Source organism: Larus michahellis, chromosome 7 (genome assembly GCF_964199755.1).
Source record: "Larus michahellis chromosome 7, bLarMic1.1, whole genome shotgun sequence".
NCBI lineage: Eukaryota > Metazoa > Chordata > Aves > Charadriiformes > Laridae > Larus > Larus michahellis.
The window spans coordinates 24,288,194-24,314,285 of record NC_133902.1 but is presented as its reverse complement, the minus strand read 5'-3'; the positions used below and the strand labels follow the sequence as shown (position 1 = coordinate 24,314,285).

General features: G+C 43.5%; 2 protein-coding genes across 3 annotated transcripts in view; one reads left to right on the top strand and one right to left on the bottom strand.

The window, feature by feature from the left end:
- Positions 1–9,564, top strand: part of STAT1 (signal transducer and activator of transcription 1) — a 28,111-nt gene extending 18,547 nt beyond the window's left edge. For both annotated transcript variants that reach the window (XM_074596211.1, XM_074596213.1), the window contains exons 18-24: positions 167–222; positions 1,304–1,398; positions 3,624–3,763; positions 5,063–5,248; positions 5,862–5,937; positions 6,376–6,478; positions 7,456–9,564. In XM_074596211.1, the coding sequence (XP_074452312.1) occupies positions 167–222; positions 1,304–1,398; positions 3,624–3,763; positions 5,063–5,248; positions 5,862–5,937; positions 6,376–6,478; positions 7,456–7,479 (680 nt within the window). In that variant the 3' untranslated portion in view covers positions 7,480–9,564. The remainder of the gene's footprint in view (positions 1–166; positions 223–1,303; positions 1,399–3,623; positions 3,764–5,062; positions 5,249–5,861; positions 5,938–6,375; positions 6,479–7,455) is intronic.
- A 692-nt stretch (positions 9,565–10,256) lies between these two features.
- GLS (glutaminase) overlaps positions 10,257–26,092 on the bottom strand; it is a 68,468-nt gene continuing 52,632 nt past the window's right edge. Inside the window, exons 15-18 of the mRNA XM_074596215.1 lie at positions 15,345–15,406; positions 14,218–14,294; positions 13,939–14,002; positions 10,257–13,581 (exon numbers count right to left, since the gene is read on the bottom strand). Of these exons, the coding sequence (XP_074452316.1) occupies positions 13,425–13,581; positions 13,939–14,002; positions 14,218–14,294; positions 15,345–15,406 (360 nt within the window). The 3' untranslated portion in view covers positions 10,257–13,424. The remainder of the gene's footprint in view (positions 13,582–13,938; positions 14,003–14,217; positions 14,295–15,344; positions 15,407–26,092) is intronic.

Below are 26,092 nucleotides of genomic sequence, written 5' to 3'. Positions count from 1 at the left end.
CCCTGCACTAGCCGTGAAAATACAGTGGCCTTCCATCTCTTTTCTTTCTTAGTCCAACAGCTCAGAGTTGTAAATAAACGCTCAGAACTTGCTGCTCTAAGTACTTTCCTTTCAGCCTTACTAAGTAACTTATGGAACATGACTGAAGTCAATTTATTCTGTTCAGGGCCAACAAGTGGAGGATCTCATGATGGCCTTATTCCTTGGACAAGATTCTGCAAGGTATGAACACAGTTTAAGAACTGAGAAGGAAGAGGGAGCTTTTTCTTGGTTTGTTGTGGGGTTTGTTTGGTTTTTTCCAGGGTGCTTTCTTTTTCAGTAGCATACCCTAATTATTGTAGAGCTTATGTGGTTGTGGGGAGTTTTGGTGGTGAGGTTGAAAAAGAGCTTGTAATAGCAAGGACTAGATTATTTTGGGATTGCTTTGAGCCATGAGCTATATAGAAAAATGCATCTTTCAAACACAGTGTCTTCATTATTATTAATGCAGTTGCTATTAATAGAATAGTTCTCCATTCTAACCATTACAGAAAGTGTCAAAATAATCAGCAAGATGAGCCATAGTGAAGGACATTTCCCAGACTATGGGCAACTGGATTAGGGCGAGGATTAGCACAGGGCAGCCAAGAGGGTCAGCATGATGGCAGAAAGACACATGAGATTTCATAAGCCTGGTTGCAGCAAAGACACATTTTCTTTGGCTTTAGACCCCAAAGTGGTATAGATAAGCAGGAAGTGACAACAGTCAGGAGCATACTCCAGAGGAAGAGCAAAGCTCTGGTGAGCTACAAGCACTCAAGTTCATTAATATGGGTGTCTCAAAGAATTGAAATCTGAGCCTGAACAGAAAGTGTCCTTAAGCTGTTCTCCTAGCCAGCCTGGTTGAAAGCCACATGGGTTGTTTTGGACGTCCAAGAGCTCCAATAAGGACAGTGCCCGGGCAGGAACCAGAGCCTTTTCTCTGCTCTTAGACCAATGTCATTGCATGAGGTGATGGATCACATGTTTGTGGGTCCTGTAGGCTCAGGCAGGCATTTTTCTCACACTGCCTCTTGCTTTAAGATTCAGTACATGCTTTGTTCCCAACAGTTTCTGTCCTTCTGGAGTAGAGAAACAGAAAGGGAAAAAAACTCATAAGAGAATACAGGGAGGGTGGAAAAGAATAAAGAGGGGAGAAAAATACAAGAACAAGTAGATGCTGGCAGGATTGAGAGCTTGCTTCCTCTCTGCTTAACAAAACTCATATTTCATTATCCTTGTTCTCCCCCCTCTCACTGCTGCTTTTCCATATTTTGAATTTCAGGAAAACATAAACGATAAAAATTTCCCCTTTTGGCTGTGGATTGAGGGAATCCTGGAGCTTATTAAGAAACACCTCCTGTGTCTCTGGAATGATGGGTAAGACCTGAGTGAAGTTAACAAAGATGCCGTCATTGCCTCAGACCTCTCATTTAGGCTCGCAGTTGTATCTTCAGGTTGTGAGGTTGTTTGTGCAGATACTTTGGATCCAATAAAGTGGAAGTTGCAACCAGAAGAACCTGAGACAAATGAATACTAGTAGTGAGGAAGCCTCTAACAAGGCAACTGCTTAAAGCAAAAAGTTAGATGACCAAGCTGTCCCATTTAAGTCACAGAGCTGAGCTGTGAACGTTAGATTATTATTTTTTTGCCTCTTCTCCCACCGTAAGTAGGTTCTTTCCCTGGAACAGAGCCTCTTTTGTGTTTGATAGGGAGGACTGAAGTACAACAAAGTCATAAAGTAGTCATCCATCTTAAAAAAAAAAAAAAAAGCCTATGCACAAGGAAACGTTATTGCGAGCATCCTATAGGTGGCAGCAGCCAGACTCTGAATTTCTGTATCTGCACTATGAGTCCAGAAAGTAGTCTTTACTGTTTTTTAATAGAGTGTTATTAAGTAGGAAGACTCTGCTAGGTGGAAACCCGGTTCTGATTCCCCTTTAGTACTGATTTAGTAAACTTTTTATTCTGGTATTTCCAATTTCAGAAGTAATTGCAGCCAGAAACAGGTTTAGCCAAGGTCACAATCCTGCATTTTAGGTTTAGCCATGCTACGAAACCCTGTCAATAGTGCAGCCTAGGATGCAGGACCTACACCAGCGGCATTGCTGTCTTGCTACATTTAGCAGCAGACTTCAAATTATTACCCCCTCACTCCAGATGAGCTCTGTCAAAGCCCTTTATAGTACAAGCCTTGTTTCACTGCCTAAAACCTACATATTTCTCAGCTAACCGGACTTCAGTGCAGTGGGAACTTTTGCCACCATTACTGAAGCAGAGCTGCAGCTCTGCCCCACTTGGTGTTCTGCCTCAGCGTGGCTGCGTGCCTACGGGATTGTTTTTGCATGTGGTTTTGATAGTGTACAGTCCTGAGTAGCATTACTCATTGCTCTCAGTTATGAGAGCAATCCCCTGGATAGGGTTTAACAGAAAGAGGAGGTGCGAGTTAAATCCTGGATGTAATCAAAACCAGAGATTTAGTACTCTTAGTTTTTCCTCTCTCAGCTGACTTTGTTGGGTACTCACAGATCTTTGCTTTCTAGAAAGGCAAAAAGGAAAACTGGAGGGAAAACTCTTGAAAACTGCAATGATACTTGAGCGTGAAAGAGACAAATCTATAGTATTCATTAGGACAAAGACTCCCCTTGTATACAAAAGAATAAGCATTACAGCCTCAAGAACACTTGCCTTTCTTCATACTGGAGGAGTGGGAAGGCTAGTGACTTTCATTATACACAGTGCATTTACTACCAAACACATTTGTTACCTGAAGGATGCCATTTAAAAAAACCCACAGAAACAACAAAAAACCCCACACCCCACAAAACAGGGCAGTTTACAGTACCTGAAATTCTAAGCAAAATCATTATTATTTAGTAGGTGTTGTGCAAAAAGCACTTACCCCAACTTAATGCACAGAAGGACAGTAGTAGCACTCAAAACTTCATTATTGATGGAGTATTTTGAGGAATAAGAAGCAGTACAAAGAAATTCTGACCTTTTAAAAAAAAGCAGTTAGGGTTTGACTGGGGTTAGGCCCCAGTGCCTCAGTACTCCCTCCTCAGGGCCTGTTCAGACCAATCCATTATAATCACCACATTGGCCTCCTTGCCTACACAATGACATTTACTGAGCGTAGTGAATCTGGGGGGTTGAAGTCACACAAGCTTAACAGCTCATCTAGCTGGTAAACTTGGTTTCATCAGCCAAAGAGAGCAACTGTTCCTTAATATACTTTTGAACTTAAAACCACTAGCTGGCATCTGACCATATTGCACACGTATGACTTTACTTCTGCAGCCCAGCTTCAACAGCACAAGACAATCTCTTATTCTGAGCTCCAGAAAAAGTTTGTATGTGCCACCAGGCAAAAGGAAGAGCGCTGAGAGAAGCTGTGATGATTCGTGGCTTCCACAGGGCAGCTCCAGCCTGTCAGTCCTACTGCTAGCTTTCCAGCTGCTCACAGGACAAAGCCTTCCACAAGGCTTTTACAAGTACTTCAGCTCTTTTAAGTGACAAGAGGTTTTCAGTTTCCCTAGATAGCCCAATGCAGCTTAGATTTTATGTTTATGAGTAAACTCAACTTCTTCTTTTCAACGTTACAGCTGCATCATGGGTTTCATCAGTAAAGAGAAAGAACGTGCTTTATTGAAGGACCAGAGCCCAGGAACATTTTTACTAAGGTTCAGCGAAAGCAGCAGAGAAGGAGCAATCACATTTACTTGGGTAGAAGGATCTCAAAATGGTAAGTCAGTAACAAAGAACATCTTTATCTTCAAAATAGAAGCTTATATCAGAACAAGAAGTCTTTATGCTGTTTTTCACACTGAGAACCAATACAACACACCATGCTAGCAGTCCTCACCCTTACAAGCAACAGGCCACAAGCAATAGCAGACACATGACTTAATTGGCTTAGCTCATAAGCCACACAGTAGATTATTCAAGGTTTCAGCTACAACTAGTAACACTTCCCAGGTACTGCTTCTGGCCTAGAATTTTGTTGAGGACAAACTAGACTGTCTCCCCTGCCTCCTTAAGTTCACTCTTAGCAAGACACCTTTAGTACATAAACATCTGCATCTCCCTCCAAACCCACACCATCTTCCACATCAGAGATTTCTCTCCCAGGAAAAGTTCACTTGCAGCCACATTCAGCCACCTCTACTATTGTTCTCTGCCCCTATTGCATCTTGTGCAATGCTTTCTTTAACTCACAGTCCAACACATTTGTTCCTTCCCACATTCTTCCCAGATAAACCACATGGTCACTTACTTCATTTCTCTAGCAGTTCTCCTTCCTCCCATTTCCAGATGAAAGACAGATGAAGAGCGTGGTTCTTCAGTTAGCTCAGCTACTATCTATTCAAGAAAGCCTACAGGCTTAAAAACTGCAAAAAAGATATAATCTCCCCTATATCCAATCAGGGATCTTCCCTTCTCATACTACTTAAATCAGCCCCACCTGGCAGGATGCTACAGCTGTTTACACTTCACTTGGATGAGCCCAAGATCTACAACAGCTGGAAGAGAAACTGCTAAATGTACTTGGATGACTCGCTTCTCTTTGCTGCCTTCATACCTAAGGCATCCAAAAATTGAGCAAAGAAGGGTGACGGTATTTTGAGCATTCAGGGAGGCTGTATCTGGCTCTCTTTATGAGTCATAAGAGCCTCAAGTGGTTTTATTAGGCTCAAACTTACTAATAGGCAATATAGTTTGAATGACGTCATTTGGAAGAAGGTTGAAAAGGTAGCACAACTTAAATTAGTGAATGAAATACTGCAGTTCATTTCCATGGATCACTCAGTATAAAATACATTAAGAACTATCACTATATGCTATCCCCCCATATGCCTTCCTGCCCCACAAAGCAATTGTGCTCCCTTTGACGATCATTGAATGCTTAACTGCAGCACAGCAGGTGTCATTCAGGTAAGCTCACAGGACCTCTGAATTTGTGGAAGGAGCTGCACCTTTTCTGGGCAGTTCTAGAAAAAGCTTTGAAAGCACCTTTAAAAGTTGCTGCTCTTCTCATTTGCAGAGCCCCAGTTCCATTCAGTAGAACCATACACCAAGAAGGAGCTCTCTGCTGTTACTTTCCCTGATATCATTCGCAACTACAAAGTGATGGCAGCTGAAAACATTCCTGAAAATCCCCTGAGGTTTCTGTACCCAAACATACCCAAAGACAATGCCTTTGGCAAATACTACTCCAGGCCTAAGGAGGGTGAGTGCTCTAAATGGCTCATACAGCGTAAGTGTGATGTTTGTTCTTGAGATACTTGGGCACTGTATAATTTCTGTGGCGTGGAAAGACAGGGTAGCAGTTGGACTAAGCGTCTTTGCAGCCTAACCCAACTCAGCTGAAAGTTGAGAGCAGGTACCTGAGCTTTAGTAGGTTAAGAAAATGTCTGTTTTTAAAGAGGCACAACATGAGATGTAGCCAGATCAAAAACTGAAAACATAACTGTTGCTGGCCCTCTAATTCAGGTTTCACGTCTGCCTGTGAGATATTTCAGAGACGTAGGTTCCCACCAACAGCTGGACTCACATTACGGTATTTCACAGGACTGATCCTGGTTGTGTGGGCCTGGCAGCGTGTGTTGGTACAGCTACATCAAAATTAAGGGGAAGTTTTGTTCCTCATTTTTTATAGGGGAAAGGCAAAAGAGAAAATTTGACTAAAAAATGGAATGGATTAACCGTAGTGCTGTAAAATGTGTGTGAGAGAGACTTGTGTATTCTCTGGATCACAGGCTTTATTTTTGACACAATAAAGATGCCAATGTGAGGTAAACTGCTAAAAAAATAAGCTTTTTTTTTTTTTTCTCTCCTTCAAGCACCAGAGCCTATGGATTTGGATGGCCCCAAGGGAAACGGCTACATCAAGACTGAGTTAATCTCTGTATCTGAAGTGTAAGTTTCCACAGAAATGCTGGATTTCTAGGAAGTGATAATTTTTCAGCTGTAGTTCATGTGTCTTCACAATATTTAACGCATAGCCTCTTTCTCCTTGAGGATATGATCACACCACAGTCATACTGTGCTGTGTTTGAAACACGATTTTAAGTAAAAACCCTAGAAACTGGCAGGTAGTTGTTCTAGCAAATAATTCCTTGAAAAGCAAGTTCATGAAGACTTGTTGGAATGTGGTTAGAATGTAGCTCACTGACTAGTCTTCCCAGTTTTCATTTAAAGCCATGCTGGTTTTGCAAAGCATGGTGCATTTTTCACAGGCTGTCTTCTCCACAAGGGACCTCCCTAGTGGCCCTTCTGGACTCAGAGCCAGACATGGTAGCCCAGCTGTGCATCACTTCTAGTAAAGGTTTGTCTCCGCTCTTCTCCCTGTATTAGCCACCCTTCCAGGCTCCAGTCTCCAGAAAACCTGCTCCCCATGTCTCCTGAAGAGTTCGATGAGGTGTCTCGGATGGTGGGCTCAGCAGAGATTGATACTGTGGTATGTATCACAAACCAGCCTTTTGCAAGAGGGTTGAGATGGAACTTTTTTTTTGCTTTTTCTCCCCTTCAAACATACATCAGACACATAAGAGAAGCTAACGCTTCAGAACACATCTCTTCAAACGTGTAGGAAAAGCTGGGAATCCAGAGTTAGGCTCAGATTGCTATCACTTGTTCTTTCCTCTTGTTTAGAATCATAGAATGGGTTGGATTTGGAAGGGACCTTAAAGATCATCTAGTTCCAGCCCCTCTGCCATGGGCAGCGACACCTCCCGCTAGACCAGGCTGCTCAAAGCCCCATCCAGCCTGGCCTTGAACACTTCCAGGGATGGGGCATCCACAGCTTCTCTGGGCAACCTATTCCAGTGTCTCACCACCCTCACAGTAAAGAATTCCCAAGATCTGATCTAAATCACCACACTCCCTGCTAAAGAGTCCCTCCCCATCCTTCCTGTAGGCCCCCTTCGGGTACTGGAAGGCTGCTATAAGGTCTCCCCGGAGCCTTCTCTTCTCCAGGCTGAACAACCCCAACTCTCTCAGCCTGTCCTCATAGCAGAGGTGCTCCTCTCATAGGAGAGGTTTGTGGGGCTAGGGGTGAAGAAAAGGAGAGCAAAGCTTCCAGTGTGTATTTTGCAGGGGGAGGACAGGAAGGAGTAATGCTGTAGTCCTTCCTGTGGGGTCTGGGTGGGGAGGGAAGCTGGAGCAGATAGGCAGCTTGGAAGCATTGCCCTGCCCATGGCTGTGAGGTACTGCCTGTTAACTGAGCAGTGTTGTCCTGTTGGGGTGTACTTCAGGAAAAAAAAAAAAAAATCCCAATTAAAGCATGGCTTTTTGTTTTCCTCAGGGTAGTTTGATCCTAAAATGTGAATCTGGTGCTATTTGGGGAAGACCCATTTGTGCTGTGCGGTTAGCAAAGACTAGAGCATTAGGGCTTTACTTGGCTTGTTTAATTGACGTGTACTTTTCTTGTTGCAGATGTGTTCAGCATATTCAACTTAAAGGTTGGGCATCATTAGCACAGCTGATTAGCTTATGCATCCTGCTCTGCAGTCAGTGGCTTGGTGACACGCTCCACTTCAGTTCTTTGGTTTCTCAACCTGAAGGTCCAGTAGCAATTTTTAACTAACGGGAATATAAGCAGCAGTCTGAGCAGCCTTCTCTCGTGTGCTTCTTTTATTTAGAAGTTCTTTGTTAAAGAATTTCCAGTTAGTGAGATATTGTGCCAGAGCGGAGGATAGGAATGAGAGGTCCTCAGCGAAAGTGATGGGAGAAACACGCATTTTTTCTTTAAGGCAATTAGTTAAATTTAATGTTTAGAACAGTTGGCTGTACATGGAAAGCTTCAAAGTAAAGCTAGTTCTTTTGCAGAGGTTCTGTTCAGAAAGCTTGCACCTTCTGCTTAACTACTTCTGAAGAACTTTCACAACTTTGAATTTTCATCTGCATCACAGAAAGAAGAGAAACACTGCAGGTATATACCGCATGGAATCCATGTGCTGAAGTGTGTCCTGGTTTTATCTTTTCTAAGGGCATGGCATCCTGAGAGAACTTAGCCGAAAGTAGTATCTGCGTTTCATTTTTTCTTGTTTCTTAAGGCAAGGTCTTCTTGTGTGGGATGTTTAGCACAACCTTTCTCATAAAGAGCAATTCTTAGGACACTCTTAAAGTTCCATTGGCACATGCTGAGCTTGGAACTCAACATGTACAATCGAGACTACAGCCTGTACAGACTGTGGTCATGCTGTCCAGCAGCACACTCTTTGGACAAAATGAGAACCTACTCCTGAAGAGTACCAAACAGTTGGAGTATGGTTTTACTCACGGTGCTTAATCTACCAAGGTGAGGATCTGGTCACTTATATCTTTTACAATAATACATGCCCCATTTAGGTTATAACAGGTGGAAAGGAACTTCATTTTCTCATGCACTAGGAATCAGGGCATTTATTTAACTGTTGATTTGAATAGCTAGAAGACCCTACAGGCTTTGATGATGAAGTAGTTTTGCAATTAGGGAGAAGGCGCAGGAAAGTGAAAAAGTTGAATTTATACTGAGTAATGGCTGCAGGATATTCAGTCTTTAGTACTTAAAGGATGAAGCTGTGCTTCCGCCAGAGGAGGAACAGATTTGTTTCTCTATGTGTTCGAGGATAATTAACAACTCACAGTTAAGAGTCAAGGTCGTCTTAAGCAGCTGGTCTCTTGTCCAAGGGGCATGTGTTAGTCCAGACTGCCAATTAGCATGCTGCCGAGCAAAGGGACTGCAGAACACTCACGCTGGATCCTGCATGTTCAGGTACAGGACCTGGGCAGCCATCTCTAGGTGGCCCTGCTTGAGCAGGGGGGTGGGCGAGATGACCTCCAGAGGTCCCCTCCGACCTCAACCAGTCTGAGACTCCAGGGCATCTCAACCAAGTGCTGCCCATGCCCAGCGCCTGGCAGGGCAGCAGGGGCCAGCGTGGCTCACAGGGATTGCGGACCTACTTCTCTGCCATTCAGAAATGCTAGATCGAGCAGCTGCTGCTTAGAAAATAAATGACTGGTTCCGTTTATTGTGCTGTGCCCAGGAAGACTGATGTGCCCCCTGCAAAAGCCAGAAAGAAAGAAAATTTAAAGGACCTAGAGCACGCAATGTCCGTATTTAAATAGAAAGCATTGCTAAACTGACTTCTTTTAGGTACCCCAGGTTACTGAGGTTAAAAGTGCTACACAGTCTCACAATTGGTGAATTCATGCTTTTATCTGATATGTAGCTGAATCTGTATCTTTATTGTAATACAAAAAAATGAGATAGTTCTTTCTCGAGCTACAGGTTGTACTCATGTTCTATATGCAGCAGTTTGTTTTCATTACTTTTATACTTCAGTTTATTGACCAGGGTGAAGTTTTCTTGGGAGATGTAGAGTAATGGCCTTATTCAGGGCTTTGCCTTTACACAGCCGGTAGTTCTAAAAGCAACATTTTTTTTCCTTGATGGAATATTCTTTAGCCATTTTAAGTAAATGGAATGAACTGTCAGTTGACGCTTTTGTCTTTTCTCTTGTGTTTTTGCTACTTCTATTATAAAGACAATGTGTCTGCCAATAGTTTACTGTGTGTCTCATTTTGAACTTGTTTGTGCGACTAAACCATTACAGCTCTGAAGCCTAAGGCAGTGTAGGTGCTTTAAATTCACTGCATTGTTGCAGCTCAGTCTTGCATTACAAAAAATTATTCTAACAGCCACCTTCTAAGAACTCTGTATTATTGCTTATATCACATCACTGATTTTTTTTTTTTCTTTCCTCGACCAAACTTCAATTTCTAATTTGAGTTGATCAGTAGGATAACTGAGCCATAGCTAAACGTTGTGAGCTATCAAGCAGGCCCGCTGCTGCGCCCTTTTTCTCTGGGGCTATTAAGTGACACGAGCCCTTGTCTCACATTTGTCAGGCTTTTATATTAACTACACAGCCAGGAGAATAATAAAAGGAAAGAAACGGCTGGTGAGATGAAGGATAGCGGGAGTGAAGAGTAGGCAAGGGAAAGCTAGAGCTGTTGAGGGCACGTGGCCAAGCCACTTAAGAATCCCACCATTAATAGAAAGCAACCAGTGAAAGGGCAGAAGTACAGGATTTTTAAAACCAACCAACCAACAAAACAAAGCTGGATCAGATAAACTCATTCTGATTTCTTGTAAGCTTTGCACAGTGGAAATGACCAAAGTTTTCCCAGACAGCCTGAAGGCTTATTTCAACAGCAGCTACATAGATAACCAATAAAAACCACCACCATCATCATCTCAGTATTTCCATTTATTATGCTGTAAAAAGCAACACTATCTGGATTTTATTTCTTAAAATAAATAACTTTCATTTTCAGAACCAGTACAGCTCAAGTTTAGATTCATTCATGGGAAACTGCTAGAAATACATTCATCACTGTCTCTTCCCCACAATACAGAATCTAAAAGTCAAGATCAGCCCAGTCAGTTTACAACGACCAGAATTGTACACTGCCAGTAAGTATAGTCACCGATAGTCCAGCTCTGAAGCAAAAAAAATCTGGTACAATACATTTTGTTCACAAAGATAGGCTAATTAATGCTAAGACTATCACACTTTCCGAGTACAAAGCATTAAGTTAGCTTAATGATTTTAGGTTGTGATACAGAAGAAACATATATGACAAAAACAAAGGTGTGGGGAAATCCTCTTTGGAGCATAAGGAAGTCAGCATTTGATAAGATAACCAAAAGCCATTTACGGTAAAATCTACATGTCAGTGTCATGAATGATAAACAGCCAAACCAATGTACTGCATATATTTATATTTATAAATAACGCCATGTCTAAGTAGCTGCATCGCTGAATTGGACATTACAAAATAATGCATCTTCTCACAATGAGAAAATACTAGAACTAACCAGCAAAAATGCACTGAAGCTAAGACTGGCTAAAAGCACTCAGTAAGTTTCAGGAAAGCCTTAAATTTAAGGTACAGCCATGATCTTTAATGCTAACTCAGTTAAAATGCCTTCTTTGGGTTTTTTGTAGATACATGGATTATAGAACGTACTTATCTGTTAAAAATGCCAGTTTGAGCACTGCAAGTGTCACTTAAGCTAAATCAGGTATTTTTCTGAGAAGCTAAAGGATATGTTTCCATAGGGAAAAAAATATGGAAGAAGTCAGATTAGCGTTAAGATACAGAATACTAAACTGGAATCCATCTGAAAATATTCCTCTACGCTAAAGTTGACAGATCTGTTACCAGAGAAAATATCTTGGAATTTAGTTCAGAGAAGAGGCCTTGGGCTACTCAGTGACCAGCGTGGCTCAATAAAGAGCCAGAGGCCACTTTGGTTAGCTCTTGATTAGAATTAAGGTGGCTGTGACACAGGACGTGAAAAGAATGAGTTAAAAGCCTTCAGAAAAATAGCTGATCTTCAGGAAAAAAGAAAGAAAAAAAGAAAAAAAAAGAGAAGGGGATGGGAAAAAAATGCTGCTTAAGAACAGTAAGATTCTTGAGAAAAAGTGTTTGATAACCATGCCAGCCAGCTTGGAAAGGTGATTTCAGGGCTTTCGACTTTCAGACTCTTGCAAGATTTCACCGTCAGTGAAGTGATGAGTATCAAGCACTTTTCCACGTGGTTTGTCCTCCCGCCAGGGAGGCAGTATGGCATATCGACGAGAGACTGTACAGGAACTCGAGAGGATTTATTCTCAACTGTACTGACCTGCTGGGTCACTCCGGAGAAGTTACTTCTCTCTATGCCTGAGTGTACCCATTTGCAAAAGGAGGATAATGTGGTTCAGATCATCTTTATAAAGTGCTTGGGCCATTCTAGAAAGAATTTGGACATTATTTTGGTAGGACTTTGGTGCCTAAACAGAAAATGTGAACTTTGAGATCTACTAATGACTTGTACACTACGTGCGAGGATAAAAACAGCCACACACACAATTCTCAAGCACAATCTCTTTTTCCACGTGCTAAACAATTCTCGCCTAAAATTCTTGTGCGAAAATTCCTGCCTGTGTCCAACGACTGTGGTGGTTTGTGAAAATCTAACTCTTAACTTTAAGTGACTGCTCACTTCCGAGGTTCTACGCCACAACATTGGCAGAAGCAATTGCCCACGGGATAGGGAACTGTCGTAACATTGTACTTCTGCAAGCGATGAGTATCTGCATCTACGCCTCCCACAATGGGGAACGTGCCGAGCTGGCTTTGGTGGCAGGACAATAAATGCCATCGTTCACCACAAAAGGCATCGCCTACTTGTGCTCCTGATGCCGAACTGCTGTTCTACACCAGCAAAACCCCACCGATGCAGTATCCTGCTCCCTGGTTGATGGTAGTGCAAGAAGAGAACATACCCAAAAATCTGGCTTATCTCCTGCTCTGCTCATGCTTTGATTGGCTCTATGCTCCTTAAAGCTGTTTCACTCCATCCGTGTTCCTTATTACAAGCCTATATGAAGTCAGATTTACACGCAGTATTTGGTTTAGTACTTTGCCTTTCGCATGCTTCCGTTCCCCTCGCTGGTTCCTGGCGCAACCGCCAAGAACCCCACACGCGAGCCCGAAAGGGGGTTTTGCAGCTCGTCAAGGCTTGCTGTAGTGCAAACACCCCTGCAAGGAACACGACTGCACAGAGTGGAAGCACCCGCTTTCCCCAGTGACGGGGAAGCACTTTAGCAGCTGAACATGGAGAGAGAGGAGGGAGGCGAGACAAAGGGAACTGAAAGAAACGCTTCCAAAACGACAACAAAACCCCCACTAAACGCTGCGTGATGTTACAAGACACATTCCCCTATGCCATTTGGTCAAACAAACCTTAAAACAGATTCCCTGACAAGACTATCTCTAAGAACAAGCCTAGACCATTGACAACTGTCACTCTTTTGATATTTATATTATGTAAACGAGGTTGTGTGGAATTTTTATTTTTTTTTTTCCCAAAGATAAGTGCAGATCCTTACGTAACACACCCAGCCTAAATCTACATCAGCATCCTCAGCTTTTGAAAAAAACCTCACTGACGCTCACACCTGACAGTACTCTGGCTCATCCTGGCCATACTGGAAACAGAGGGCTATAGAAACGAAAACGCAGCAGAAAAATTCCTGACCACAGACTAGAGTTCACGTAGAACACAAAAATAAATTAAGTAGTGCACGGTAAAGCCAACAACAGCTAAGTATTTTTACACATCAATTATATGCAGCATGAGGTAATATTGCTCACATTATGGAGGGAGATTCTTAGTTGGTTTTGTTTCGAGAGAGATTGGATTTGTCCTGTGCGTATAGAAACTCCTGTAATATAACACTGAAGTAACAGAGACTTCTGTAAAATATATACCACTATCAGATAGAAACACACACGCTCTTCATTACTTATGTATACCACAATTAAATAGGTAAGTGATTTGATTCTTAGGATCTAGCTGAAGACGATTATAGTAAGCCATCTAGATTTTTATGAACCGTTCGGTTCTCCTTTCCGTTGTTGGAATCCTCTGATGGCGTGTATTGGACCTGATACTCTTGAAGGATTTTAAATACATCATGGTGTCCAAAATGTAAAGCTTCATCCATAGGAGTGTTATTCCACCTGCAAGAAGCAGCACAGCATTTCTAAGATCGGCGCGCAAGTACAGAGCCAAAAGCACCAAACACGTAGTTCTTTACAAACTGCTGATAATTCAGCTCGCAGACCACACCAAGTTCAGTAACTGTGAAAATACTTCGCGAGTTGAGCATAACCTTTTCAGGAACGGTTTTAATGGTTCGCCATTTCTTATTCCTGCTGGCTCTGCAGAACCTACAGAGAACCGGGAGGACCCTGTTCCTTCTGCCTCCTCGTACCAGCTCAACAGGGCATCTTATTTGACAGAGAACCTCTCCTCACGGGGGCTTGAGAGATGCCCTTACAGCATCTCTCCTCCAAACCCGCAATAAACCCACTCACCTGTCTTTGGGGAAAGGATTCACTTTGCACGCTTCCAGTAGAAACTTCACAACGTCCACGTGTCCTATAAGAAAAGCAGGATAGTGAGTGTACATTTTTTTATATATATATATATATATATATATATATAATATATATATATATATATATATATATCTCTATGCATATATGCACAAGTTTTTGAAAAGCAGGTATGCACGTATAGAGAGTGACGATACTGTAAGGAAAACTGACCACACTCCATTAACGGAGAGCAAATCCCCTAGGAGGAGACGTTACCTTCTGCCGCTGCTACGTGCAGGGCTGTTCGGGAGTCATAGTCTCTCTGTTCCATATCCATTCCTGACAGAGCAAATCTAAAAATAAAAAGAAAAAACAAAACAAAAAACAAAACCCCCCATGGTTACAGAGAAGTCTTACACAATTAGAACAAGTTACAAAACTAGCACGGAACAAATACCCTGATGTCAAAACGATGAAACATCTGCTGCAAGAGGACAGAAACCGTATCAAGAGCACATCGTGCCTTCAGGTATAACGAACGGGGCCCTTACTGCTTGGGCTCGAAAAATAAGGTAGGGGCTTAATTTTCCCTCTCTGATCTCTAGGTGGTATAAAGAAAAATAAAAATGTCTTCGCAGGGTTCCTAACAGTCAACATTGCCCATTTAAAAAAAAAAAAAAAAAAACATCTAACAGGGACAAGCTAAGTCATAGAAGGCAAAGTAAATCCATGCCAGCTGAGGAAACCCAGGAAGGGCTCCCAAGTCTGCAAATCCCCGACAGCGTCACGATACTGGGGGAGTCCTTTCATCACACGACGGTGCTCCGGGACAGCAGAGCCAAACCATACACATTTTTCCGGCAACTAACTATATTCAGGTATATTCTAGCCACATCAATATGCTTAGTCTCTTATTATTATTACTATATGTGTTGCCGGATTCCACTCCGGACTTAGAAAGCAAAGCTACATTTCCCAACCTCTCCAACAACGGCGTGCACTTCCCAGCCTGACTTTTTGTGGCAGTTTCAGAGCTGAATTATAAAGCGGGCTAGAGTACAGCGAGGATCTTCTACCATCACTATAGGTTAAGGACATTTATTTCAGTACAATGCAAAGAAAGGGAAAACAATGGGATTTCAGGATAGCGTGAGGGTACCTTTTTGATGGTTAGGTGTGGGGGGTTTTTTTGTTTGGGTTTTTTTTGGGGGGGTCAACACATTCAGTCTCCAGTGCAGCTCAGATGTCCCCAACACAGACACGGAGCATATTCATAAACAAACAACAGCAGGTACCACACAAGCAGCTTTCCTATTCCCGACCCCGCACTGGGTTGGTTTTTTTTTTTTTTTTGTTTTTTTTTTGTTTTTTTTTTTTTTTTGTTTTTTTTTTTTTTTTTTTACCTTCGGAGCGCAGACACATCCCCCGTGTAGGCAGCAAACAGCAGATTTATCACAGACTTCACCTACAGAGAGAGATGAAGGCTGGTTTATTTAGCTTCTTTTCTCAAAAAGAAAACAAAGGGAAAACCCAGAAAAGCCCTGCGTGGCCAGGGCCAGCGGGTCCAGTGCTTATGAACCTGTTAATTTTATCTCCTTCCTGGCCACATTTTGCAGTACAGTCTAAGACACTGGAAGAATTCATTCCAGCTTGCTTTGCTACCAGTACTTGTATGACTTCAACTTTGGAAAGACAGACAAAGACAGTCAGAGAGTCATAAAATGCACATTTTATTCTACTGTGGTAAAAAAAAAAAATATATATATTAAAAAAAAGGAGCCTTGCTGTATGCACAAACCATATTTCTCTCTTTGATTGCCCAGTGATACCGAGCATTGAATTACAAGACAGCATCACTTTGCACAATTCAGAAACAATAAATACCTCGTAAGACAAATTCACTCTGGAAAAGTAAGAGGGTTTGGGGCGGGGGGGGGGGTGTGATTTTGTTGGGTATTTTCGTTTTTATGGATTTTTTATTTTTTTTTTAATTAAGGACACTCATAACAGTAAGAGATACCCACGTTGGCAGAAGAGAAGAAACGGTACTGGTTTTGCTTTGTATCAAAGATTTTCCTTGCGTACATCTAATACAGAGGCTTTCTTCACATAAACAATTTTAAGCAATTCTATCCCATAATGAACACTAGAAGAAAAGCAAGGTTTCAAGGCAGACAAAAGTAGGATCTTTTTAGGTCAAACAACACTGGTAAAGTCTCCAGCAAGTAGCGCTTTTCTCAGCTGCATTAACGAGTAAGAAACCATACTGTGAGGCTACCAACTTCGTCCCACGCATATTTTTAACCACGTCCTGACTATAACCACTCTTAAAGTTTTAACAAGAGCCAAAAATGACAAGATGGATGGTTTTAAGCATCCCACCTCAGCTTTCTTTCACAAACTGATACGGCCGCTTCCAGGCACCATTTCACAGCATTTTCCAGCAAACATTCTAAATGCCGCGTGGGTTTTTGAGTCTACAAAGTTCTGCCGCTGCTACCAGACAAGTAACAGAGATAAAACCGATGCCGCATTGACCTTCCTCAAGGAGGAGGAGAAGAAACCAACAAACAAACAAAAAAAAAAAGTCACCGCCCACAAGCAAGTCTCCCACAGATTTCTGCAAGAACACCGGCATATTTTCACAGGGCCACAGATGAGCCAACATCTGCGTGTCTCATAAACTAAAGTAGTGGAATTGCTTGTTATTTTTTACACCTCAAATATGCGCTGACGCAAAGAGCGGCTGAAGCAAAAGGAGACAGAGCCTGGATGGAAAGGGAGCCACACTCCTTAACTCCAGCATCCACAAGCTCCTGCGGCTCCTCTTCAGCTTGCACGAAGAGGCTCATGAGGAGCCTTGCACAGCAGGCGTGGGACCTGCTCGGCAGGACCTGCAGGTCTCCATCCCCTCTCAGGAGGCTCAGCATTCACCCCCCAGGCTGCTTCTAAACCACATCGGCACCGACAGCTGGGCCCCTGGGCACCCGGCACTGAGCCCAAAGCACCTGAGCCACCTTTAACTGTGCCAAACTTGGCACTGGAACAGGTTGCCCAGGGAAGCTGTGGATGCCCCATCCCTGGAAGTGTCCAAGGCCAGGCTGGATGGGGCTTTGAGCAGCCTGGTCTAGCGGGAGGTGTCCCTGCCCAGGGCAGGGGGGTGGAACTGGGTGATCTTTAGGGTCCCCTCCAACCTGAACCATTCTGTGTGATTCTGTGATCATTTCCCAGGCCCTCCTCACAAGCACTACAGAGGATAGACCTGAAGTCATTCTGTTCCTCCCACAAAGATTTTTTTGTTTAAAGCTTCTGGGGAAAAAAAAAAAAAAAAAAAACACAACACACCAACCCACGGAAAACCCCCTAAAAAAAACAAAAAAACCACCACCAGTGACCAAGAATGCTACAGCCCATCAGTACGGGCTTTGCTCTGGATACAGAGCCAGCCAGCCTTGGCTGAGCCCACCCACCCCCAAAGCCTTTTTCTCCCCCCCACACCCCGCAGCCCGGCTCAACCCCCTCGCAGCCCCCGGCCCCGCACACAGGGCCAGGACCGCGAGAAGGAGCATCCCACAGGGATGCTGCATCTCATGGTTTCTGCAGCTGTCGAGGAGGCAGAGACTCGCCCCACCAAGGCCAGTTAAGGGCAGCCAACAGCCCAGAGTGCTCTCACTGGGCTTTCAATAGACAACATCCCAGTCACACCAAAATATCAAAGCCTCCTAAAAAGAATGCACATCTTTTATAGATACTGGGCTGCAGACTGTATTTAAACACAGGCATGAAAGGGGAATTTAGTTTGATAAACTCCGAATTTCCATCAAGGTGATTCGGGAGTTTTCCTTGCTGCGAGAAGAGACGAGCATCGCTCCGCCGCTGGTGCCCCGCGGGCAGAGCCGGCGGGTGGCACTCGCACAGCTGAGGTCCTGCAGGTGCCGAGCACCCTCCCCTGCTCGGCATCTAGGACGAACAAAGGACATCCTGTCTTTCATAAAAACCACTTCAGAGGTAACCCATCACTTTGGCTGGGCTGCTTCATGTTTCAGGGAAATGCAAATGTGTATTAAAATAATAAAATAAAAATAACACACATTCCTCTCTCACAAAAAATGACTTTCCAAATGCAGCCAGGGCCAAGAATCTCTCTGGGTTCAGCTGAGCACTTTGTTAAGAAGCCATTTTCATTTTCTATAACGATGTGACAAAATGTAATTTGGGGATTCCTGAGGCTTTCTAACACAATAATCTTAGGCCGTGTCTCTCAGCAATCTGGGAGAAGTTAAAGCCGCTCCTTTCTTAGTATAAATAACATAAAATCCAAGGTTGCATTATTACAAAACTGATCTTCTTGACAGATCAAAACAAAAAAAAAAAAAAAAACAACTTTAAGTCCGGACAGAAGAGAAATAAACTCTGCTTCTTTAGTTCAGAAGAAGGAAATTTGAGAGGAAATACGACTGCTGCCTACGTAACAGTAAAGGTAATGGGATACACAAAGCAGGAGAAAAACATGCTTAGCAGGACAATCATTAGCAGAATAATTACCCAAAACTGGTCAGGAATGAACTCAAGCTGGAAAAAAGCGGACAAGAGCGGAGCCATCACAGCTGAAACAACCCCCTCTAGCTGCAACCTGCCCCCGTTTCCCGTGAGGCTTTAATGATCCTACAGATGAACTAGGCTGTATCTGCTGTCAACGGAACACACCTCGACTGTGACTTCACCCTGCTCTACCAGCAGCAAAGTCCAGGCCAAAAAATGAACAGATTTTGTAAGGTGCGAAATAAAATTGCTCAAAAGGCAGCCATAAACAACAAAGATGGACATAAAAAGTTCATTCGAGAATAAAATTCAAAAAATCTGCAAACAGAAAATACCTTTTGAATTCCAAGTAAGAATATACAGTTCCCACAAGCACGCTGTGGAACATCCCTTAGTTTTCAAGAGGCTGTTAATTTAAGTGGCATATATATTAAACCATCATGTAAGGGGTTATCATTGCAACAATAAAAAAAAAAAAAATCAAGCACAATCAAGGCTTCAAAAACTCAAGTGAAAATTCTCTACCCCCAAACTCACAGCTTACCAGCCTGAAATAACAGGCCCACGGCGAAAATCTAGAGCCAAAGAAACGCTGAAGTGGAAGCGGCAAACATAAATGTGGGGTTTTTAAGTGTAGGTGAGAAAAAAAAAAAATAGTGAAGACGACAGATGAGCTGTATCCACTCTAAGTAGGGCACAAGGGACAAGGCAACTAATTTAAGTGTTTAGAGACTGTCACTGAGTTCCTCACCGAGTGATTCATTATCTTCTATATGCCACGTTCAGTACTGGTGTTTCTGTTACCTGCACTGAGGAACATAATTCTCCCCTTGTCGTGGTTTGGGCCAGGCTGGCCAAGGACAAGATGACAGATGCTCTCCCCCACCTCTCACTCCAAGGAGCAGGAGAAGAGAGCATCTGTTTACCTTCAATCCGACAGCCATGAATTACCTTTTTCTACCGCACAGGATTCTTTAACTATGGGAATTTAATAAAAGGAGAAAGGATGGAGCCTTCACTATAAAGTTGGATCAAACATTACCATACAGCAGTACCAAACCCAGAGAGAAGACTGTTCCACCTTTTGTCACATGGGAGATAAAACCTGCATGCACCGGGCCGGACGAACCTAACAGCTCCCTTGTCGTTGCGCCAGAAATACCGAGCACTGCTCATTTAGCTATGACGAAACCCTCTTTGTACACAAACACTTTTCCCGAGTGCTGGATATAATCCTTATTATCCAGGTGGTGAAGCCAGCAAGGAAAGGTCCTTTAGGAATATTTCTGTCACCCAACATTAATGATCAGAAGTCCCAGACCGCACACCTTGTATTTTCACCTTCAAGTTAGGTGTTAGAGATCTCGGGCTCAACTGGATGAAGTTACAACCGGCTCAGTCTAGTGCTGGTGAGGGTCCTGCTTCACGTTAGAGGTGGCCATGACCTCCAAAGGTCCTTTCCAACTAACCGTTCTGCCAGTCTGTGGGTAAGAACGGGAGCAGCACAAGAAAGAAAAATCAAGACTGTTGGTGCTGAAGAACTGCACAGAGGTCAAGTCAAAGGAAGGAAGCACTCGGAGTTCGGAGCAGCAGGAAGTCACGTGGCTGCAGTAGATATTTTGGATGAACACATGGGGCCAAAAGGAAAAAACACCAACCCAAAACCCTGACAGCACAAACCGAGTGAGATACGGCATTGAAAGCCACAAAGGAAAGCTAAGCGTTAAAGTGACTCCTAGTCCAAAGCCTTCACATTGCAATTATTTTAGCCGTGCTAGAAGTTTCAATCCTTCAAGCGGCAGGATTCAGGTGTGAAGCCAACTGCACACGAATGGAGGAGGAGCAGCAAAAACAAGGGGGCTGTCTCAGTGTGTCAGAGAGCACGTGCCCAGCGCACAGCAAGTACACTGCTGCCCCCCGTTTCTCTGTAACACACGTTGTCAAAGTACTTTGGTAAGACATTACAGTTTGGGGGTTGGTTGGGTTTTTTTGGGGGTGTTTTGGTTTTTTTTTCCCCAGTTTCTCAAGTGTACCAACCTGAAAAATGTAATGAAAAAATAAGTTCAACTTCAGTATTAATATGCTTATTGCAAGTGAAATTTCAACCCATCTGATTGATCTGAAAGGCTTGACTGGTACGTGGGAACAGCCTTGGCGGAGTATGTGTAACAGAATAGTCTTTCCTAGTTGAGCTGCACACCCAAACCCAGCCCACACAAAAAGACTTATTTAAACAGTCTTAGTCTCATGACGGTTAATAGCAAATCTCTGTACAAGACTGAGACGAAAACCACTTTTCCCTTAACACAGGCCGGTTTGGAGGATTTATTTATTATTTATTTTTAACATAGAAGAACAGCATGTGTATGGCTGCCTAGCTCTAATGCCATCAACAGAAGATCTCTCCAAACGCTTCGCAGAGCACAAGCTGCTATCATTACCGGCTCTAAGACGGGAAACCGAGGCCCAGAGATGGAACTGAACTGCTACAGTCTCCCTGAGCGACCTGGCACCTTCTGCCCACCGCCTCACACGCTTCAGCGTTATTACAAAACCACCAAACCTCAAGCAGGAACCAAACCCAACCAGCTGGCTGGACCAGCCCCCCATCCTCTGTCCCTGCCCGTCCTGCTCCAATACCGCCGCGGTGACTCCGGCACAGCAGGGAGAGCCTCTGCTCTGGGCTCCGCTTGGGTCAGGAGAGAAAAGCCAAACAGCTGCACACGCAAAGAAAACAAATCCTTTAGGAAAAAAAAAAAATTAATTTAGCTCAGAGCTGGATTAATTCCATGAGAAGCTCTTAGCTAAAAAGGTCACTGAATCTGGATTTTCATTTCCTACTGTGTCCTGCTTCCTGAGAGCACTGCCCTCCAATTTCTTTGAACATATCACAGAATTTACAGTTTAAAAAAAAAAATAATATTACTTCCAACTCTACTGTTTCTCCAGGTGGCTGAGGAATACAGTCAAGCACAAGAGTTTGAAACGGTGCTGCTAAAGGCAATACAAACAAGGATAAACAAACAAACTCCCCTAATCTTTCTGGTGCTCTTTACATGATATTTAGGGACAATGCCACTGGTTAGCCTTCAAAAAAGATATTCAAAATATTGGGGAAAAAAGGTTGTTTGAATGCATATTGTTTCTCAAGAACTTCGCTATACCTGAACTTTGCTAGGCACCAGACTCACTGTGCTGACAGGAGACTTTCAAATACAACAAGGAGCAGGGGGAAGAAAAAAAAAAAAAAAAAAGACATAGCAGAGCTAGTTGAGAAAAAACAGACACCACTCTCTTCTCTCAGGTCTCATTTTTTGTGCTTAAAATGGGACGCGATGTTTCCTTTTGGGAACCCTGCCCTTCTGGCCAACCGGCTTGAAGAACAAAGTTTTAACCGTTCCCCCAGATAGCGCAGTGGCGTGGAGGTAAATCAGGGTACAAATTTCACCTCTTGCAGCTCGGGACGTCCCTAACGACAAGCAGCTGGCATACGGAGCCAGCTCCCGATGCACTGAGATCTCAGAGTGGGTCCCAGATAAGTGAGACTCTTGGTTCATGACACCCCACCACCCATTTGTCTCCTGAAAAATGCTCCCAGCTGTGGGAGAGATGCCCTGAAACGGGACTAAAGCTCTGCTGCTCTTTACCAGTGCAGAACGCACCAAAGCAACGAGAGCGACGTCTCTGGAAGTGTCGCTGAGATACAGTTCTCCACACCACTAAAAGCACCTAACGCTGCGGCACAGTTAATCTGCATTTACGATACCTTGGCTGTCTTCCTTTGGCACCTGCACCAACAGCCGGGGATGACGCAGCACAATTCCCCTATTTCATACGAAAAAAAGTCTGACAGATGTTCTTTCAAAACCGCGGATCCCAGCAACGCACTGTTACGGCCAGGAAAAAGACGAGAGCGCGAAGTGGCGGGTGATTTCTCTCCCGCGGGGTCTCTCCTCACCCCGCCGAAGGCCACCCCTGTTTGGCAGCAAAGGTCCCGCTTGCCAAGAGATGCCCCGGCCGTGGGCTGCCACTGTACCCATTGTTAACAGCACACGGCAGCACTAATCCAGCTCAGCGCTGGATTAACACCGAAACGCAAAAAATAGATTTTTAAGCTGCCTAAGGTGAGTGTTTGTCTAGTGAACAGGGATTAACATTTCATACTGGGAAGAGACCGACTACTATAAAGTCTTCCTGTTCTCCTGACCTTTGCAAACAGCCACGTACGGACAAGTAATGCGGGAGCAAAGAGTTTACATAACTCTTAATAAGAGGGACTGCACAAGGTCATAAAAGCTCCAAAATCAACATAAATTTGATTCACAGTACCGCGATTCTGCCCCTTTTCCTAAAGCTGATCCCATGGTGAGGGTCCTCTGAGTACCTAGCGAAAGCAATCCATTCTTCCCGCTCGCCGGCTCATTTTATCAGTGGAATAAAATTCCTGAAATCTAAAAGATGACAATATAAATTCTGAAACAGCAGTGGTGACCTACTGAAAAACAAAACAAAACAACCAACACCAAACCCAACAAAACCCCCCCCCACAAACACAACAAAAACAACCACCAGAGAAAAGGGAATCTAAAGCACAAATTAAATGATTCGGTCACCCAGTTTTTACACACCAAACTGGTATTTCAGCTATGCTGAAGCACAGCGTATAGATGACTTTCTCCCTGCATGTAAGGTTTCAAATTAAAATTCCGAAAACACCTGCTCAAAATTAATTTTGAAGCTTCAACTCCAAAGTTAAACCTGGAATGCAAGCAGTCCCTAAAAGGACAAAAATAAACCAGAGACTAATCTCTGAGAGGAACACACGTGCCTGTACATTTTGACACTCGACAGGAGTGACTATTTTAAAAAATTGGCTATTTTTATATTTACAACTATTTTGCCATGAACTGGAATCTGCTCTCCAGGGCCTGCTGACAAGGATCATGTGGAAAAAAAAAATCACTGTTCAAGTCCAAAAGAGAGCCACAGGTTTCCCTAAAAATACCATTCCTCAATATGAAATTAAGCAGTATTTTGTAAGGAAAGCAACGTCGATTGAAAGTCAGTATCTTTGCAACTGAGCTTCTGCTTTGTTTCCCCTGAAATAAAAAGTGAAAGTTATTACCTAAGGGTTAGTAAAACATTTACTTTGAAAAGTAAAAACTAATACTGAACTGTAAACAAATATCCAACCGAAACAATAGGGGTGTGTCAAAAGCACTGAAGTATTTCTCCGTCGTCCCACTGGAGTTTCTCACAGCTTTTAAAACTGCTGGTTTTCAGTCTGGCACAGACAGGCCTCCGTGACCCCCAGCGGTACCTGAAGGACCGAGACGGGTGTTCCAATGCCCATGGTGCCGGCGCTGGAGAAGCTGGAGAAGCACACGCGTGCCACCCCTCCCGCCTCACACGGAAAACCAACAGTTACATAAGAAAACATAATTTCTCAAAATAACTTAGTGAAGCGTGCAAAAAAATAAGTCTTCTGGCTCAACTATGAGCAATCAACAGGCCACACCTTCCCCATCAGCAACCCAACGCCAGCTGCCTCCAGCAGGGCCTCTGCCCCAGCTTCAGGCGAACACAAGGCTCACGAAAAGTTCAGAAAGTTAGAACTCCTTGGGAAAGTTGCTGTTCCCACTGTACTATAAAAGATTAGAGGATATGTGAATAAATAAATGCATGCGCTCACACACCCTGAAGACCCAGAGAAGTATTTGAAAAAGCAAACGCAAGGCTAACTGTTCCATAAAACTTTCATTTCTTCTTCAAGACTCTCTCTCCCACCTCTTCAGCCTATTTTCTGCACTACTGATCCTTGTCTCCTCAGGTAATTTGAAGAAAGTGCAAAAATAACTCTAGAATCTGCAAGTATTTGCTCTTCCGTGTTTTGAAACTAACACGGGAAGTAAGATTTTGTCAATTTTTTTCTCCAATCCGTTTTTAACACACCAACTATCATTTCTTTTCCTCTAGATGGTGCAAGCTCCTCGTTACGGCGCGGGAGGGAGGATGATACCCAGCTCCTTTAGTTTTACGAGCTGTGGGTGCAGCGTTTATTTTTGGAGTCAAGGCTGCAACAGTGACTTTCAAAAGCTGCTGCCGGGGAGTTTATTTTTTGGAGCCTCCCCGGTGGAATGAACTTGAAATGCCGCTTGCACGGCAGTGATTTCGCGTAGCTTGTGCTGTTGGTCAAAAACTAACAGACTCATAAAGCGCTTATTTATTCCTCAGTACCTGCCTTACAGTTTTCAGCAGCCATGTTCAAACACAATTCCTGCGTATACCGAAAGCTAGACTGCAGCCCCACAACAGGCTGTATTTGGCACGTACACGTATCCAAAGCAGCTTTAAAACAACTGTTCTGCTATAGCTGCGAAAACCTCAGGTGAGCCAGTTACTTACCCAGGTTGAGAGAGGAGCTTCTCAGCCTGCCCTCGGCCGTATCAGGTGGCAATACGGTACTAACACCTTCCCGCCTGCAGTCACGCTGACGAGTTAATCGCATTTATGACCACAGCCCAGACCTGCTCCAGTGCTCTGTAACCTACACACAGACCCTTACCGCATCCGATTACACAGAAACGCAAGGACTGGGTTATTTTAGGTATTCTCACTGCTTATTCATTAATCTGTACTTTATTAAAAATGCTACAAACATGCTGGACAATTTTTCACTTTAAACGTTTTTTTTTTTGAGCTTTAAATTATTGATGTAACTACAGATTAGGATGGCAGCAGTCCGCAGCTGCTAAGAGGAGCTGGATCCGCTATGAGAAATTAATTGCTGCTCAATTAGGAATCCACAAGCCAGCGTATGACAGGGAATGGCAAGGGCAGCCCCCCCAAGGGCTAGCACTGTGGCTACTGCCATCCCCTCAGCATCAGACGGCACTTCGGACCCAGACAGAAGGAAAGTGGGAAGAGTTACGAGACAGGCGTGACTGCTAACAAACAGATCAAATTCAGCAGGAAGAGTTACGCAATCCTGAGATTTTAATTTCTTTAAATTGTATAATCAAGCTGCTCAAAATCCTAGCATGCTTTTAAACGTCCTCTTTTCGTAATTCAACTTTTTAAGTTGCTTCAAATCCAAATCCGATTTTTTAGAATAAAGCTGGTCATTTCTTCTGCTGACTTCGTACACGTTTAAATTAGCAGGTGGATATTTGACAGAACAATTCTACAGTCCTACAAATGTCCCTTTAGAAGTCTGAAACCAGCAAAGAGTTTTGACAAGGTTCGATTCAGACTCCGAAGCACTAACCTACAAACAAGCTTGCACTGGTAGCTCAAGCTTAGTAACTGCCACAGAAGCCGTGCACGTAGATGAATATAAGAAACATCTAATTAAACCAAATATATACATTGAAGATTTCTCAACACTGGGGTGGGGGTGGTGGGAATCATAAACCCCTTCCTTCACCCTGAGAACAACTGTCAGCCTCCTCCACTGGATAACTTATAGGCTAGAGTTGCCAAAGGGAAAGGGCAGCCTTCCTGGAGGTGAAGGCTGAGAAGAGATGGTTTCTCTCTCTCTCTCGTCCTCATCTACTAGTTTCAAATGGATTTCTGCCATTCACGTTTGCAGCTACAAGAGACGTACTAA